The following is a 19,457-nucleotide window of genomic DNA, read 5'->3' on the forward strand; positions in this document are numbered from 1 at the left end:
GAAAATTACATCATTAGACGGATTTTTTAGTTCTATTTTCCAAACTAATCGTTAATCCAAGCAGTGTTCTCTCCTATTCCCATGTACTTATCAGAAGACTCGAAAATTCATAATGTTAACAATTTTGGAGAGTCGATTCATTACAAAACTTCTGGAATATTTACATGGCTGGTTAGAAGATACTTGTAGGAATTATTTTGTCCAAATATATCTTATTTTAGCATTTTGCATAAAATGCTGTCTAGTCACAGTTCACTAAAAGCAATAGTAGACGAAGGTACATCATGATCTTCAATACTTGATCGGATTCGAACAGCCATGGAAGATAAAATAAACTAATGAATTATAAGTGAGATTAAAAATAATAAAGTAATTATAATATTCACCCAAAATTGATCAAATGAAGATAGACTGTATTAAGATCATATTGAGTTAATAGTGATGTTCAAAACAAAATACAACTGGTCTATCGCCTAGCTGTAAATATAACTTGACTGTCTAGTTTCCAAGTAATGATTTCATTTTGTGCATCAATTTTCAACGTGGTGACTACTCTAAGCGGCATGACATTTAGTAAACTAATTGAAATACTGAACGGTTGTAAGTTGTTGACAGGAAACTCTGGACATAGGTTTTATACTAGCTGGTACTGATCATTGAGGTATATCCGTAATCTCAGGAAAAATAATGCTTTCTATGGGACTAGAATCCACATCACACAGCTTCAAAGTCTGAGACGTTGTCACTAGGCCATTCGAACGGCGAGCGACCTCCGGCAGTTGCTTGGACTAATGGCAACATTCCAACTTGATCAAAGAAATTCAATCAATGGTTAATTCACTAGACAAACATAGTAGTGATCACTTCTCAACAGTCTCAGTTCTACTTGAGGTCAATTGTGGTTCAAATAGCCTCAGACTGCGAATTTGGGCGGCATTGGTCTAAATCTCTTCAGGGGCATTATCTTTCTCAAGATTACAAGTACACTTTAGTGATAAGTGTCGGCCAACACGAAACCTTGTTCTTGGGTTTCCTATAGAATAACTTTCAGCCATATAACGCATGACTAGCAACACTAACATTCACTGAACCTCTTGAACTGTACATAACGTTTTTCTTAAACGTGCATTAGAGATTCTGATTTACACTTTAGTCAAGATTCAATAAAACAATTATATCAACATGAAGGTTTCGGATATTATTTAGTTTCATTCAGAGCACAGATTGACTTAAGTTAGACAGCCATTGAAAAACCTGGAAGTACTAGAAATCAGTTTCATATTAGCACGGAACTGATCATCAGTGAACATCCATATTCTCCCTATCGGGGATCGAACTCAAGACTTTCAGTAATAGGAATGAAGTAATTTTAAAACTAAATTTATGAAGATAAATGTTTCATAATTGCATTGTATTTTTTTCCACTTCAAATTACCTGTGCATAATTTCATGTGCAATCGGATAAGCTGAAAAAAATCCACTATCCTCTGCTAATGTACAGGAATACTGCATACGACACATTTGACTTAGTGGAGATATGCCTAATTGAAAATAATAGTATCAACAAATAATACAATTTATAATTAATTGATGATATATGATCTAATAGTGAAATATTATACAATATCCTGTTTAGGTTTAACAACTGGACTGATTTGTACCTCAACAGATCCCTATTTAGAAATAAATTCTATCTACGAAATAGTACTTTTGTGATGAACGAAAATACAAATGGGGACAAGCAAATGTATTCTATTACGACATTACAGAATATCTTGGTAAAATCTGAGAATCATACAGTAATACTTCATTTGCAGAATATCTATCAATTGTCTCAGACTTGATTGTTCATTCGTTTCCATACCAATTACTCTTTTCTCTTCGATTTCCTCAACCCTCTGCCGTCAGGCATTCCACTTTCGATTGGTGCTACATACTACTTATATCTGTCAACTTCAACAGCATATATCACAGTTTAACTGTTAGGTAATTCAATATTTTCAAAAGGGGTTTTGTGAAGATTTTAGAAATTTCACTGATTGAAATCATGAGTTGATCAGTGAAAATTCAATATTTATCACAATCCTGTGATTTTTCCAGCGATTATACATCAGTGTACCTAAAGTATTTCTCTGTTTATTTACATATCAATTTTATAGACTAATAATTAGTTTCCATGAACTTGTTATGATATTATCTAATACTAATGTCGATTGATGTAAGTAAAATGAATCAATTGTCTTAATTATCTTGCATAAGAACTCATGCATTTATGCATTCCCTAGAAACTAGTGCAATCGCAAGACGTGTATGTCCATCCAAGATATGGTTACGGTATGTAGACGATATTTTTATTATCAATAAACGGGATGGTTTAGAAGAATTATTTAAAAATGTAAACAGCATTTCCGAAAACATTAAGTTAACGAAGGAATTAGAATCAGTTGACCACAAATTAGAATTTCTCGATTGTTTGGTTGAACGTCGACACAATAATAAGAAGTTAAAAATAAATGTTTACAGAAACTCAACACATTCTGAGAGATACTCGGATTTTAATTCAGCCCATTCACAGAGCACGAAAATTAATGTAGTAAAAAATCTAATGAACAGAAGTACCAAGCTTGTTATAGATAAGGAAGACCAACGAACTGAATTGAATAAAGTATTTTCTACTTTTAGGGATAATAACTACCCAAAAGAGTTTTTAAAGAAGATTGTTAAAAATGAGAGAGAAACTAGACTAGAATGTATACGAAAAGTGTGGAAGTACACAGTAGTCATCCCATACCGTAGTGAAACATTGGAAGAAATCAAGCGGATTCTAAACAAACATGATATAAGAGTATTTTAGGACGAGTAACAACTTAAGATCGGCATTAGTAAAAGTTAAGGACAGGTTACCAAGGGAAGAACAACAGAACATTGTGTATGAGATCAACTGTGATGATTGTAATGCAGCCTATGTTGGAGAAACATCCAGACAATTGCATGTAAGATTGAAGGAACACAAACAATGTTTGAAAAATGTTCCCAAATCCTCGGTTGATTTGAAGAAATTTGAGAAAAGTCTGCAATAGCGTTACATGCATTAGAAACAGGACACAAGATTAATTTTGAAGGGACCAAAATACTTCAGAAAGGTTTTAACACCTATAAAGAAAGATTGACAGTAGAAGCGCTGTATATATGGGCGAACAAGAACAGCCTAAACCGAAAAGATGGTATTCAACTGGCGACTACCTGGCAAATTTAGTTATGACAAGTAATTTGAACCCTCTCTTTCTTCAACCTGTTTATTTCAGATTCATCGTTATTTTTGACTGACTTCAATGAGATTTTAGCAATACAACTAGGTATTCAGGACCTATCAGTTTCGCGCCAGGCCGCTTAACCAACTAGACCACTGAGCCGGCATCCAACAGTGTATTTGTTTGACATGTACATCGATGATTCATTAACAAATTGTTTCAACCTTGAACTTGAACTTTTATTTATTTATTCCTTCATATATCACATATCAACACAGAACATCAATAATAATTCTCACACATACGTACATACATACCTACACACTCACACACATACAGTTTGTTGTTTCAGTTAATTATTTCCATGTAGTTGAATTTTTCACATGATTTGTAGTTAACTGACTCATTTTATCCTATTTCACGAAAATCAACATTCAAATGTGATTGGTTTAACACAGTGTAGTTCTAGACATTAACACCGTCTTGATTTTGATTGTCACCCTGAAGATGTCCAGATAAGTTAGTTGGACGAAACGTTAGAACTATTTATATCTCAATCTCTGAGATTATGTAAAATATAATTTTAACATATTAGAGCATATGTTCGAATCTGATTCTTGGTCCTGTATTTGCTCATGATTTTTCTGATTGGTTAATAGGTTGTATTGGTTTCTATGTATTTGCTATTTGCTGATTGAACTGAGTACCAAGATTCTAATATTTCCTGCATCCAAGATTTCAACATTTTTCCAATCCAATGTATCTCCACTATTGTGGAGCAAGAATCAAGTTAAAGGGAGAGGGAGTTTTAAAAAGGTTTGCAGACAATGACATATTAAAGGTCAACAATAACCAATGAAGATCAAGATCGACAAGACAAACCACTAGTCATACGTGGAGAAATACAAATATCCAACTTTTATCTCTTTATTCTGACGATGTTGTTCGAGAGAACAATGAAAGCTCCACGATTAAACCATCCAGCTCAGAAAACGAAACGCCATCGAAACAAATCAATGTTAACATTTAATATAATATGCATCTCATCATCATCATCATCTAATAATCAATTTACAATTAAATTTTCATACACATAATCAAAAATATGACGAGTTTACTTTACATACCAGCTGCTTGTACAATATTTCCTGATAAAAACAAAGCATGATCATAGTTATAACGAACATAATGATGAGTTAAAGCCCAATTGCAAAATCTGTGAACAGAACGAATTAGCGATGCACCCCATAGAAGTTCATTTGACTAAAATTTTGGACAGAATACAATGTAACCAAATTTTAAAACTCATAAGAAATTTATAAATTTTTTCAACTTCTTAATTTATTCTGATAATAATCGTCTGCTAACTAATGACTGACTTCAAGAGGCATTTCCTGCCGTTCTAGTGAGAAGCCGTTACTAGTGGAGTTCAACCAGGTCTGTTGTGAGATATCAGCTCACGGCCGTTCAGTACTTCCAGGTTTTCCATGGCGGCCTAGATTCAATTGACTCATGATTTCAATTATTAATTTATCTTAGCTTGTGAATCAATAAAACACCAAATCAAACGACATCCACTTGGATCTTCTATAAGATTGAACTTATAATCTTCACTTTACTAATGAATTAGTTTAGTGACTTGAAGAATCTTAACTGTTACAAGTTAAGATGGGGATGTCCATTGATGTTTAAATTGGAAGAATACGAAATTTTCAGTCTAAAGTGGTTTTTCAACTGATTTCAATGTGTTATATTTTCCAATAAAGAATTCAATAATCACATTGGAATCTGTTTAACCTTCTTTTATGTGCAAACTATTAATCAGCAAGATACAGTTATAATTATGAATATTTTTTCTTTGTTTAGCAAATGCTTCTTTCCATTCAAATAAGAACTGAATAATAAATATTCTACTCATAAGATTTTACTCATTCGTATTGAACCATACACCTTACATGTAAAGCATAAAATACACTTGATGTTTCATGAGAACTCAGCTTCATTTCTCCAGAGATAGTTTTCAAACTGAACTAATGTTAAATAGGAACTTTCGTCTAAATTTGAACTAATAGTTTCACAATATTTGGGCGCCGAGTTAATGTGAAACATTAAAGAGAAAGGATGTATTTGTAAAATCTCAGCGAAAGAATTTGAAGTTAATCCAATGTTATGGAGATAACTATAGAAAAGAGAAAAAATGTGTTTTGTGGTTTATTTCGCTTCCTTCAATATATCGAACACTTACTTATCTACGTACTTGCGCTTGTTACCCCTAGTGTAGCAGGATTATCCAACCACACCTCTACTGGACTCCTCTTTATAGTTGTTTCCAAGTGCTGCGAATGCTTTCGATGTCTGCCACCAGTTCCCAATACTGTGTTATTTAGTCTTTCTCTTCTTTTTTCGACTTGAGGATTTCAAGTTAGGATTTACCTTGTGATGTAGTTTGATGATGTCCTCAGACTTTATCTTATACACCTCCAACGTGGTTTACAAATTTCCCTCACTTGTACCTCTCTGATGATGGTTGTAGTAGTTCTCCAAATCTCCGTTCCACACAACAGAACTGTTTTGACATTTGTATTGAGGATTCTGACTTTGATGTTGGTTGACAGTCGTTTCGAGTCACATATGTTTTTCAGCTGTAGGGATGCTGTCCATTCTTCTCCAAGACGCTCCTTCCGACCTGCGTCAAATCCCTCTCGTTCATCAATGATACATCTCAGATATGTAAAAGTTTCCACTTCTTTCAGAGCTTCTTCATCAAGCGTGATTTTATTGGTGCTCTCAGCGTTTATTATCAGGATCTTTCTTTTTTGACTGTATATATTGAGGCCTAGTGCTGTGGAGGCTGCTGCCACACTGAATGTCTTCACCTGTATTTGTTGGTGTGACTAGGATAGAAGAGCTAGGTCATTTAAGACATTCAAATTGTCTAGCTGCATCAAGGCTGTACAATGAATTTCATACAATAAGAAAAACATTAGTATATTTGTAGATCTTACACAAGAAGACTTTAGAGTCTTCTCCACGTATACACTAGCACTAATTCAAGGATATTGTTGTATAGTAACGAGTTCCGTTCAGTTAATTGTTCAGTATTAATCTGTAGTGTCAAGATTTTATCTGTGCACAACCGGTCCTTGTGGAATCCGACCTTTTGCTTTCGAAGTTGGACGTCTTTTGAATCTTCCAATCGGTTCGACAACACTCAGTTGACAACCTTTCCTGGTACCGAAAGTAGTGTGATCCCTCTGTAGTTCTCATATTTGCTCAGATCTTTCTTCAGTATATTGATGAAGTATCTTTCTCTCCAGTCTGTCAAAACTTGTCCCTCCTCCCAAATCCTTTAAACAGAACATTCAGGATCTTTCCAGTTACTGTTATGTCTGACTTCAGTGCTTCAGCTATTGCGTTTTCAGATCCTTCTGCTTTCTCATTCTTGATTTGTCTAATAGTGATGCTAATTTCTTCTAATCTTTAAGCGGCAACATCTAGATGATGGTCTATGTGTGCTGCTTCGATGTCCAGTGGGTTCAGTGTGGCTTGTTCATTCAATAGTTCTTCAATATGTTTTACCCACATATCCCAACGTTCTTCAATCTCAGTGATTGGCTTACTTTCTTTGTTTTTGACTGGTCGCTCTGGTTTACTATATTTCCCTATCACTTTCTTCGTTATGTCACATAATTGTTTCATATTTCCTTCTGTTGAGGCTTTTTCCGCTGTCTCTGCTAGATCTTTCACGTATTTCTGCTTGTTGGTTCTAATGTTCTTCTTCACTTGCTTGTTTACTTCTTGTGCATTCAGTATGTGCCTTGACTTTCTCTATTCTTGTTAGGCTGTTGTTAATTTCCGTCTTTTTGTCTTGCTTTCTTGATACTTGTTCAGGGTTTCGATGGAGATCCATTCCTTGTGATGATGCTCATTGCGGTACAAAATCTCCTGACACGTTGAAGTTAGTGCTTCATTGATTCTCTTCCAGGTGCTCTCCATAGTGGTTTCTTCTTCTTCGAGTAGATCTTGTAAGGCTTCAAACTTGTTGTTGACTGCCAGCTGTCTTGAATTCGTTGAATCTGTCAGCATCTGGAGGGTAGGCTGTGTTGAATCTTTTAATGCTATTTGTCCAGTTGTCCATTGCTTCTTTAACTTCAGTTTCTTCTTGGCAACCATCAGGTGGTGATCTGAAGTTATGTCAGCTCCTCTCTTTGTTCTCACGTCTTCCTTGAATCTTCTGAATTGTTTAGTGATGCGTCCCAACCTCGCTAACTAGAGAGAGATCTGGTTCAGATGAGGGAAAGGTATATTCTGTAAGCAACCGGAAACACGAACAACAACAAGCACAAAAGTCAAGCGTATATATACAACATAAAAGTGTCCTTGGGAAACGTCACAAAATAGCATACTAAAAGAGGCAACCAACCAATGATATTTAGGGTCCTTTCAAGTGGGAAGTACAGTCTGAAATTAAAAATGAGCACTTTTGGTCCAAAAACATGAAATACAAATTTTCCAAAAAAATTACAGGAATAAGACATTCATCAAGTGATTTCTGGGGATCGAGCATCCCCAAAATTTGCTCAGTACCACATAGGCCTAATAACTGTCTACAACGAATAACTAAAGAGGTCAAAGAACTGTTTAGTCGTAGGAAAACGCATTGAAATATGTCTATCGCTGCAGATTCTGAGCAGTAAATATACACTTATTGTAAGACTAAGAACGCATGTAAAGCGTTGATAAGTAGGGCTAGATTTCCATTTGAAATAAATTTGCTTAGGGATTGTGAGAGTAGTTTGAAAAGGCTGTTATCGTATACGAAGAGGCGATCTCAGAGAAGTGATGGGATCCCGCTTCGTTTGATCAGAGAAGGTTCATTGATATTAGCAAGAAATGATGTTAAAATAGCTGAAGCTTTATCAGTTAAGTGTTCCCTGCCGACGATGGTGAAAAAACCAAAGATTGATTTTACTAATGGTAGCTTGTTGATGAATTCTGTGGTTATTGAGAAAGGAACTGTCTTACGATTACTCCAACATCTTAAGGCATATGAATCTAGTGATTCTGACGATATTCATTCTAGGATTTTGAAAGCTCTGGAGAATATGATTGCTGAATATCTGGTAATCATGTGTGATGTGTCTTTTAGGCAGTCTAAGCTGTCAAGAGACTTCAGGGATGCAGTTATCAGTAACGTCGGTGAGTAGAGACATAGTAACTGCTGACTAGTATAGTCGTCAAACTAATGGAAAAGATTATTCGGATGGCTATTCTAAACTGTGTGAAAGAGAGCAATCCTCTAATCAGGGAGCAGCATGGTTTTAGGAAAGGCGTTTCATATTTGACAAATTTTCTTATTGGAAGTGGTGGTTGAACTAGAGAGAAAGACATGATGATTCCGGTAGATGATATTTTCAAACATCTGAGTAAGGCCTTTGACAAGGTCTATTATCTGGGACTTAAATTGAAACTGGGTAGTTTTATAATCTATAACGAAACCAGGAACTGGGAAGGTGAATTTCTTAGTGATAGGAGACAGTGGGTATGGGTATACGGCACTTTATCTATAGGAAGTGGGGACCCCAGAGTATAATTTTTTGTCCTCTTACCTTGTTTTATGTAAACGATTCATTAACTGTAACAAAGTCATCTGTTACAATCTTTAAAGACTTGGAAACAATTTAACTTGATATTAGTTGAGATAATATTGTGGGATGACCTAAACTCACTGGTTACATTGATCTATAGGTGGTAAATATAAGCTAATTCTAATAGACATTTATGTAGTTTGTTGCTAATAGTAAGATGATTTAGTAAAGTAAGTGAGGTGATTAGGTTGTGTGTTTGGTCTATTATGCTTGATGATGAGGTGAAAGGACGGATAAGATTATGAGTTTAGCCGACCAGAATACACGGACTAATATGCATGCCATGCCATGCCATGCGAAGTACAATCGTGAGTAGTGTATTTGAGAAGAAACAGAAAGAACAGGAATAACAGAAAGGACAGAATGAGCAAATAGAATTAACGACTTTCCTTCCTTTCGTTTCATTTCCTATTTTAATATAACAAACACAACATGGGGTTTCAGATGGCTCAGGCTAGTCCACTTGGCCTCACCTGTCGTGCAAGCAACACGATATGCCTATCATCATATTGTTAATGAACCTTCTGTTACCAGAAGAATCACTAACCATAACCCAACAATGCTCAACCACATCACAAACCACCAAAATACACAACACCATACCACAATATCACCATTTGCAATCTACTACACAAACATACACAAACCCCCTTCTTACATCCATCATACCACTGACAGCCACAAATCCAATCTGAATATATGCACAAACATATCTAAACAAACAATATTGAGGCATACGAGCATGATTCACCAGTTCGTCTTCATCACTACGACATGCACTTCATGCACTATTGAAATATCTCTAATTCAGTAGGCAGAGAATGTGATAGAAGAAAATTCTCTTGACCATTCCATCAAATACCTGATTTCATACAACACACATACAACTGAACTAGCGCACTCATCTACGAGCACCAGTCATGTCGTTGCCACCACTTCCACACTTTCATCAGAACACTTAACTGACCGGAACCCATCTGTATTTCCGTTCATGTTGTTGATGAGGTTGTGCTTTACATCTATTATTATTATTATTATTATTATTATTATTATTATTATTACTATTATTATTATGCTAGAGGTTCTAAATCAACACTTCTCACTAAAATCAGCAACACTTCCTACATCGCATTTATTATCATCTATGTGCATTTATCTACTCCTATTTCTTATCCCTATGGTTTTCATTTAAATATATTATTTGTTAGTGTATTTATTATCACATAACCTTTCGCATTTCCGTCTAGTTTTTTGTTATCAATCACCAGTTGTTATTACCGTCTTCCAATTTTTCCTTAATTTTTTTATATATTATTATGATATCTATATTTTTTCATACTTCCTTTGTATTTGTCTTTGTATCAATTATCAGAAGGGGTTTGTGGAGATTTTTAGAAATTTTCACAGATTGAAATCATGAGTCAGTTGAAGCTAGACCACCATTGAAAACCTGGAAGCACTGGACGGCCGTTTCGTTAAGATAATCCGTGATTGTCTAGCAAGTGTAGAGAGAAATGCGGTTGTGTCACATACAAAATGAAATAGTTTTTGTTGTCAACTTCCATTTTACCCGTCTTTCGACTCTATGGTCGTGTTTGTGTACGTTGCTATATTATGAATATCTAGTTCGAAATGAGTTGCTGGAATTTGAATACTAGTGTATCAGCTGATTTAGTCAGACCCAGTTTACAGCATTTTTCAGTAGACTAATATTTCTGTTAGTCAACTATAAATACAGTGGTATAGTTTCAGAAAAGTTTATTATAGAAAAAGCTTTTCTCTAATGATTTGCCTTCAGTTTTTTCTCTTCAATTTATTCATTCGTTCAGTATTAATAAATCTTTATTTACTAAAAGAAGAACGATCAACTTACTTCAGCTTCACTAACCCATATTATATCTTGTACAACTAGACTCATATTCACACCTAAAGATGGATGATGAAATAATTCATCAGTCTAAAAAAATAGAACAAAACACAAAAGTAAAGTAGGTCACTTGTTAATTGTTCAGTTATCGATGGCTGAAGTTATCCGCCATGTTTTCAATACTCAAGATACGTGCAGTATTCAGAACTTGTGGGAATCTTTCCTACCCATTTCGCGTATAAATACTGCATACTGAAGTGTGACTGTTATTGAAGAATTTAGTTTAAACATTTAGCGTTATCTGCAGCTGACTGTTGTGAGCACGTCAGGGTAGTGAATCTCGACAAGGCAGATGAAAACCGAAAGTATGGTAAAAATTAAGTCTTGTCATAAAATCTCGTATATGAGTGATTCACTAAATGAACAGGAATTAGCCATAGTGTTGTATTTAACATTTTAATTGAACATTGGAAACGTGGAGGATCACTTTAACCTAGATATTATACCATATAATGTTTTTAATCTACTGTCTTCTAGTTTCCATATGTTATATACAGTGGTATAATAATCTAGTGAAGAAAATTCCATTTTCAACAAATTCAATTCAAGTTAAGCAATCTTACAAAATAACGTATTAAATTACAGTTTGTTACATCTACATATACTTACCTGAGATGAATATATAAGTGTCTCTTACTCATTAATGAGGGACTTATAAATTAGGAGAAACAATTATACAAACTGTGTATGATTTTATTCGTGTTCGTGCACTTCGTAAATGCTTATCCATCATTTTATTGTTTTAAAGGTGAAAGGAATTCCACTTATCAGTATGGGGTTGTGGAGATTGTGAAATTTTTAATTAAACTCATGAATTGACCAGTGGAAACTTGAAAGCACTGGACGGCTGTTTCGTCCTAGTATGGGACTCCTCAGCAGCTTAGGCCAGTGGAGTTAAACTATATCGAATGTGTGGCAGTTACCTACCGAAGACAATGGAACATGGCCGCGCAATTTGGTGGATTGGTTGGAGTGAGACGTTAACACCGTCGGATGTTGTTCCAGTGGTCTAAAGGTTGGGTGTTCACACGCGAGACCGAAGATCAATCGACTGCAAGAATCTCAGTCACACAAGAGGTCAACCGCTGTTCAAATGGCATAGTGTTGACGCTCCGGACTCTGAAGCTGAGTGATATTGGCTCATATTCTACCGAGAGTATCATTTCCCTTAATATTACAGTTACATTATGTTTGAAAGTGACAGCCAGCATAAAACCTATATCGTGAGTTATATATCGACTACCTCCAGTCACTCAACAGATATAGAAATACACGGAAACTTATATATTTTATAACACGTTGAATAGATCTGTTGTTTGCTAATTCAAGTCATCAATAATCCCTCTGTTTTAATATGATTGATAATCTTAACATCTTTGTGTGAAGCAATAATCTCTGAAGTCAAACAGTTATAATGGATGATGACTACCGCGTATATTTAAAAAGTACCACCCATTAGATTGAAACTTGTTGAAATGAAGAGTTTTCATACTATCTAGGGGACGTTAAGACTAGATATTCAATTATTATCGGTACACGGAGAATGCACATTATTCGAGCATATGAACAAGGAAAGATAATTAGATCATTGACATCCTAATTATACATATATTTTTACAATTTATTAGGGTTAAACATCATCAGACATATTATGGCCTGTTAGTGTTGCCGAAATAACAAGTATTATTATGACATTTCACACTTCACTGACCATTGAAATGTGATAATATACATCAAGTGTTTATATGCTTATTTAATCGATTTAAGTGTTGAGATGGTGGAGAAGATTTGTAGCTCAGGTGGGTGATTTTGGTGGAGTTTTGTTCTCTGAGCTGGATGGTTTGGTCACGGAGCTTTCATCGTTCTTCTGAACGACATCATCAGCACAAACTTCAGGTAGAAGTGAAGTGTTCGAATTTCTCCATATGTGTTTCACAGCTTGTTCTGTGCACCTCGATGTTGATTGGTTCTTGTTGACCTTAAATTTGTCATTGTTTACTTCTTTGTTTTGGTTGTGTCTCCCATTGGTTTGATTTTTGTTCCTATATTTATGCATGATTTTCCTGATTGGTTGATAAATTGGATTGATTTCAATATGTTTGTTGATTGCTGATTGACCTGAGTGCCAAGCTTCTAAAAATTCTCTGGTGTTTTTGGAGTTCCCTCTGTCTAAGATTTCTACATTTTTCCAATCGAATGAGTGTCCGCAGTTATCCACGTGTATTGATATAGGTGAGGAGATATCATGGCGTTTGACTGCTAATTGATGTTCGTGTAGGCGAAGGTGGAGGGGGCGTTCGCTTTGTCCGATGTAGTGTTTTTCTCAGTTGGCACAATTTATTTTGCAGATGATGTTTGATTTGTTTTCCTTTGTTATTTCATCCTTTGGTTTGCATAGGATTGATTGTAGTGATTTTGTCGGTTTGTGTGCCACAACTATCCCGAAGGTTTTCAGAAGTCTCGTTGCGGTCTTTGATATTCCTTGTATGTATGGTAGGGTGATGTGTCCTCATAGTCTCCTTTTCACCCTTCTTCCTGATATGGTATTATAATTGTTGAAGTGTCGTTATTTGTTCATTGTCAATCTACATAATCAAGTTGGATCAAAGTTTGTATTGAACCAGTTTCCTACTACCCTCTCTTTGAATCGGAATATTTCAAAAGTTATAACACAATGATTAAAATGATTTAAGCTAACGACTTAGAAACTATAAAATTAAGCTACAAATTAAATACATCATAACGAACCATTCTCATTAATGTTTTCACATAATTTTCTGCTATTGTTTTATTCGAGAAACGATTCATTACTGTATGATCAGCAAATACCAATGTTTCAATCCAATAATTTTGTTCACCTAAAAAACATGGCAACCACATTTGATTGAAATGAATATCTGATGAAGATTGTTTTTAAATTTCTTCTAATAACTTCATAAGTAGGTGGAAATTGTTTGTAAAATAAATCAATTATAAAGACCTATTGGAAGGAAATTTAACGCTGCCAACTCGATACTATCCTCTCAACTAAATGAGTACTTATACAATAAATCAAGGATGGACTGTTGATGACGGGTTCCTCCATGGGTGTAAATCACTTTAACTGTTTCTGTGAAGTCAGTTACATATACAATACTCAGAAGGTTTTATTTTTGACCGCTTGTAAATATTTACCAGCGCGGTTGGGAAATAAAGTTATGAAATTTATTCACAACCCATTCCTTTTCAATTAGTGTGCAGTGAACGTTATACTAAAATCGATTAAGTTTTCTCTGTTTTATGTCATGTTCCAAGCTATCTACCGAAAAGCGAAAGATTACAACTGTGTAGCTGAAGTCGTAGGGATCGACTTCTGAAGACTAAGCTTATGTATCCAAAAGAGGTATATATATACATATATACATTATTCTTATTCTTCCGTTGTACTATTTAAACTTTGATTAATTTTAATTTGGTTATTTATTCTCTGAAGAAGTGACTTACACTAAGTCACGAAACGTCAGGAAATCTAATTTTCCTACTCACTGGGATATTACAAATATATTATTTATTTATAACAACCTATCCAATGCTCAATTTATTCGAAATTATCAAATCAAACCATGGTGATGATACCTCCAAAAGAGGTATGTTCATCCTCTGTGTTTACCTTGGTCCACAGTTGAACCACCATATACCTGGAGTGGACGTTGTAAACCACTAACCCTCGCCAGTTTCATTTATGCTTATATCCGCTCTCTCCCATTCTTACTTTACACACTCATCTTTTACAATCTGCATAAACGTCTTATCACACTTATCTTAGCAACGCATCGCGTATTACATATTATAATCACGCAACTTTATTATTATCATTATTATCACCATAATAATAATTATTATTACTGCTAACATGATTATTATTATCCCCGTGAACTAACAAAATTTCTAAAATTTTCATTTTATTCACATGGTTCGTATTATTTGACACCTTACAACGAATCATTCTGACCCTTTGTAGATGATCTTTCTTATTTATAAATGATACAATTTTAAAGCCTTTATGCCGAAGTCGATGGATAAGTTCATCATGTTTTACTCATCACAATGTCTAGATTACATATACATGACTTATTTTGACCTTAGTAACCCAATACACTAGTCATAGACTTACAACTTTAGAAAATGATGATGAAGTCACTGGACACGGTTGTTCGCTCTAATATGTTCTGAACTTATACAAAGAGTATTCGTAGAGATGGATAGTACTTACCAGTGGAATCCAGGACGTGCGTTTCGTTCTATTTGGGACTCGTCAGCTGGATGTGCCTGCATTCCAGAGTTGATGTTCACTCCCGAACTCAAACCTAGTACTGTTCGCTTCAAACCCCATTGCGTTATTAACTTAGCTATTATTCTTTACAAACTATTCATGTACGAAAGCTGTTTTCTGACTGATTAACAAGTAGCCGCAATAGGTCAAAGTTGATTTAAACTCGTCTCTTTACTATAACCTTATCGTTGGCTAATGACTTTATTTCCAGAAAAAGCTTATCCGGTTATGGTTTAAAAGACAGTAAACCAATCACCACTAGTTCGGTTATTTAAGTCAACAACCCAGTGATAACAGTTTAAAGTTCAAAGCTACCAAATGTAAATCATAATCTATAAGGATGAATACATTTCTTCATAGTTGTTAATCGGCTTTATTATGGAATAATATCAGGTATGAGATTTAATTACTCAATATTAGACATTTCATGCAACTTTATCGTATCAAAGGGTACTTGAATCATATAATTTTACTCAATATATTTGAAAAAAAGTTGAGAATTATGTGCATCGAATTAACTTACGAACTCTGCAGTTAATATAAATAATTGTGACTTATTTCGTTACTCTAACAACTCTTAAGACCACTGTATCTATAACCAATTCACTTCTTCAATTCCTATTATTTCGATTACCTCAACTATCAACTCTAAACCTCCTCATCAAGTGTCAACATGTCCACCGATTCTATTGAGCGAAATATTGTCCCAAGTATACTGAACCCTCGCTTCAATCTATACATTGGAGCTTCCAACGTAAGTAGCTTATGCCAAACCAGCTAGTAGGCCTCCTTAGCTATAATCCTAGAATCTCGTACCAATGATGTATGCTGTGTCACCGAAACATGCATACAGGGTTCTAGTGTGGCCATTCACTTGGCCTTACCTAACCAAAACGGGGAGCCAACGAGATATACTCTCCGTTTATCTAGTGAATTGGCGGCAAATTCTCGTGGACTGGTGGGTGTAGGCATAGAACTAAGCATGAGGACCTAACAAACACTTTTAAAATGGATCCCTGTTAACAGTCACCTATGTGCTGTACGGCTAAATGGCTTCGTAAGAACTCGAGAGCATAGGGACACTTGTCGTTGCCTTTCCATTATTTCTGCCTACGCTCCCTTTGACTTTAGCCCGGATGAAGTGAAAGATGAATTTTACGGAAAGTTTTCTGAGCTTCTTCAAAAAGCTAAACACTCAGACATAATACTCGCAGCAGATGACTTTAATACCCAGTTAGGTAGCTTAAACCAAACAGAAAGACATTTAGACGGGTGTTTTGGTATTTCGGTTCAACGAACAGATAATTGTGATCGTCTGCTACAACTTTGCCCGGAAAATCGTTTATTTCTAACAAATACTAATTTTAATCGTAAGGAGAGAAATCGTCTAACATGGCTACCCCACCCACTAATCCCAAACAACCTGAATGGAACATTGAAGTGGCTCCCCGACCCTAATTGATGTTAGAAAATCCATAGCTATTCTGAAATAGGGAAGAGCAACTGGTCCAGATGGATTGGCTCCAGAGATCTTTAAGGATAATGGTCCAGTTTTAGAGATTAGGCTGACTAATATTCTAGCTAAAATCTGAGAACTGGACGTATTTTCATCTGACTGGTCGCAATCACTGATTGTCCCAATATATAAGAAGGTGTCAAAATCATCCTCTGATAACCATAGAGCGATTAGTTTGACTAATATAGCATCTAAAATATAGCCTCAATAATTATCGGACGACTAACTAAGACTCGTGAACTGCAAACACGAGAAAATCAGGCTGGCTTCAGATCTGGTCATGTTTGTATATTCAGCATTCGTCCTAGAAAACAGGCATGCTTATCGGCGTCCGACAGTGGTGGTCATTCTTGACTTAAAAGTAGCATTTGACTCTGTTGATCGAGAGGTTCTGTGGTAGTGTCTGTCATTGAAAGGTGTGCCTCAGAAATACATAAACCTTGTGAGGGCTCTTTACTCGAACACTGTCAGTCGATGGAAACTGATTGTGCAACCTCAAGTGATATCCCGCAAAGACGTTCACTATCTCCATTTTCGTTTAATTTCATCGTAGACCTATTTCAGGAAACAAGGTTCTTGTAGTTTGAATTCTCGGAAATTGATCTCCTACTATGAGGTCCACCTTTTGACTCAGAATACACAGATGACATATTCCTGTTTGGCGAAGATGCTGATAAAATGCAGAGTCTTTTGGCAGCACTCAAAATGTTTGGGATGCTCTTTTCCTCCTTTAAATGCAAATTATTGCTTCAGGACTGGCCTATGCCAACACATGAGCTATGGAAAGGGAGCAAATTGGTCGAAAGCGTCAACAACTTCACTTATCTTGGAAGTCTGATCAACCCTAATGGGTTGGTGTTTTACGAAATTTCGTCACAAATTCAAAAGGCTCATTCGGCTTTTACCAACTTACATCACCTATGGAGAAGGCGAGATACTCGTCTATCAATTGAAGGACGAGTATACTGCGCGATAGTTCGTTCTGTTTTAGTTTACGGCCGCGAAATATGGCCATTAAGAGTAGAAGACACTCGTAAGCTACTAGTATTTGATTGCTGGGATCACCGGGTAAGCAATAGTGAGGTTTAACTCAGGGTAATAGGGAATGATGGTAAATCAGTTGAAGAGGTTGGGTCACGTATTACTCATACCCAACCACCGATTACCACGACGCGCAAAGCTGACTAGTGTTGGTGATGGATGGAAGAAAGCTAGTAGCGGCCAAACCAAAACGTGGCATCGGTCCTTGAAGTCACTAACTTCAGATCTTAGCCATTTCGGTAGATGCTGACTAATTGGTTGGGGTCCGCGCAACTATCGTAACCAATGGTTGGAGACTGTGGGTGACGTGGCTCAGGATCGACCACAATGACATTGGTGTATACACTCTTTGTCTTCTTTTAAACCGTGAAATTAAAACTGCTTTATACCTATCTTTCTGCAAGCTAAATCTTTTTCAATGGTTAAGAACATGAGTCAGTTGGAGCTAGACCACCATGGAAAACCTGGAAGCACTGGACGGCCGTCTCATCCTACTGTGGGACTCCTCAGCGGTGCACAGTCACGACCTCGCTCCCTGCGAGATTCGAACCCAGGACGTACTGGTTTCGCGTGTGAGCACCTAACCACAATAGGACGAAACGGTCGTCCAGTGCTTCCAGGTTTTCCATGGTGGTCTAGCTCCAACTGACTCATGATCTTAACCATTGAAATTACTGTAATATCCAGAAAACCCATCTGATGTAAAGCTTTTTCGCTGTATCGTATCGTTATATGCATTTTTTTTAATATATTACTACCATTGAATTAACTACTCCCATGAATTTGGCATTGATATTGTTGTTCCAGCGAGGTGTGGCAACTTGGACCGATGCATTTATGCACATAGTCCCATGTTGTAAATGATTGACTGACTGACTGAATGTAACGTCGAGAGAACGCGTTTTGTCTTATTTAAAACTTATCAATAGGATGTACTTTCATCTCGGTGTCGTTGCTCATACTAAGATTTGAATCGAGTATCTTTCATTTCAGATATCCAACACATTATCTAATCAACTATTGAGTTCAGACAACCATCAACGTGTTCAATAAGTGTGACGTTATTATTATTATTATTACGATTTGTATGATAATGGATAGTTTATTATAATCTTACCGTAATTATTCATTTGAGAATTAACTTTCTGTAATATTGGTTTCTTATAATTTGACCAACTTCCAAGTGTATTATTTGTAGATAAATGTAATTCATTTGTATTATTCATGCATAAAATTGTTATGAACAATAGAATTATTATTAATTTTTGATATATTGTTAATCTCCATGATATTATATGAATAGGAATAATGCTATTTAATGTAATCAATAAATTCATGAATAGTCCCATCATTATCTCATTAGTTGTTAAGTGATCAAAATGAAAGATATAGACAATTATTGATTATTGATAAAACTTCACACGAATTATATATTTATGTATCATTAAAGTCAAAGTGTCGATCAATAGAATGGACCATTTAGTGATATTTTTTATTAGTTTAACCCGAAAGGGTATTTCATTCGTTTAAATGTCCATATATATATATACAATAAATATTGTGCTGATATAGAACATGTCTGTAAAATGTTATGTTTACAGTAATCAACATAATTGTCATAGTCAATTTGACCGATATTCTCATAATCAGTTTTATTTATCTCGATATTCTCTAATTATTAGATTTATTCAGACATGAAAGTGAATAGTATAGTTTCATCGGTTATATTAAACTTGATTAAATTATTCGTGTATTGAAATAA

At 35.4% G+C, this 19,457-nt stretch overlaps 1 protein-coding gene across 1 annotated transcript in view; it reads right to left on the reverse strand.

The window, feature by feature from the left end:
* Positions 1 to 19,167, reverse strand: part of ADAMTS3_1 (A disintegrin and metalloproteinase with thrombospondin motifs 3) — a 41,875-nt gene extending 22,708 nt beyond the window's left edge. Inside the window, exons 1-5 of the mRNA XM_051217490.1 lie at positions 18,813 to 19,167; positions 13,575 to 13,684; positions 10,773 to 10,856; positions 4,379 to 4,514; positions 1,436 to 1,541 (exon numbers count right to left, since the gene is read on the reverse strand). Of these exons, the coding sequence (XP_051064902.1) occupies positions 1,436 to 1,541; positions 4,379 to 4,514; positions 10,773 to 10,856; positions 13,575 to 13,684; positions 18,813 to 19,047 (671 nt within the window). The 5' untranslated portion in view covers positions 19,048 to 19,167. The remainder of the gene's footprint in view (positions 1 to 1,435; positions 1,542 to 4,378; positions 4,515 to 10,772; positions 10,857 to 13,574; positions 13,685 to 18,812) is intronic.
* Between the last annotated feature and the right edge of the window lie 290 nt (positions 19,168 to 19,457).

The sequence above is a fragment of the Schistosoma haematobium genome, chromosome 5, assembly GCF_000699445.3.
Source record: "Schistosoma haematobium chromosome 5, whole genome shotgun sequence".
In the NCBI taxonomy this organism is placed as follows: domain Eukaryota; kingdom Metazoa; phylum Platyhelminthes; class Trematoda; order Strigeidida; family Schistosomatidae; genus Schistosoma; species Schistosoma haematobium.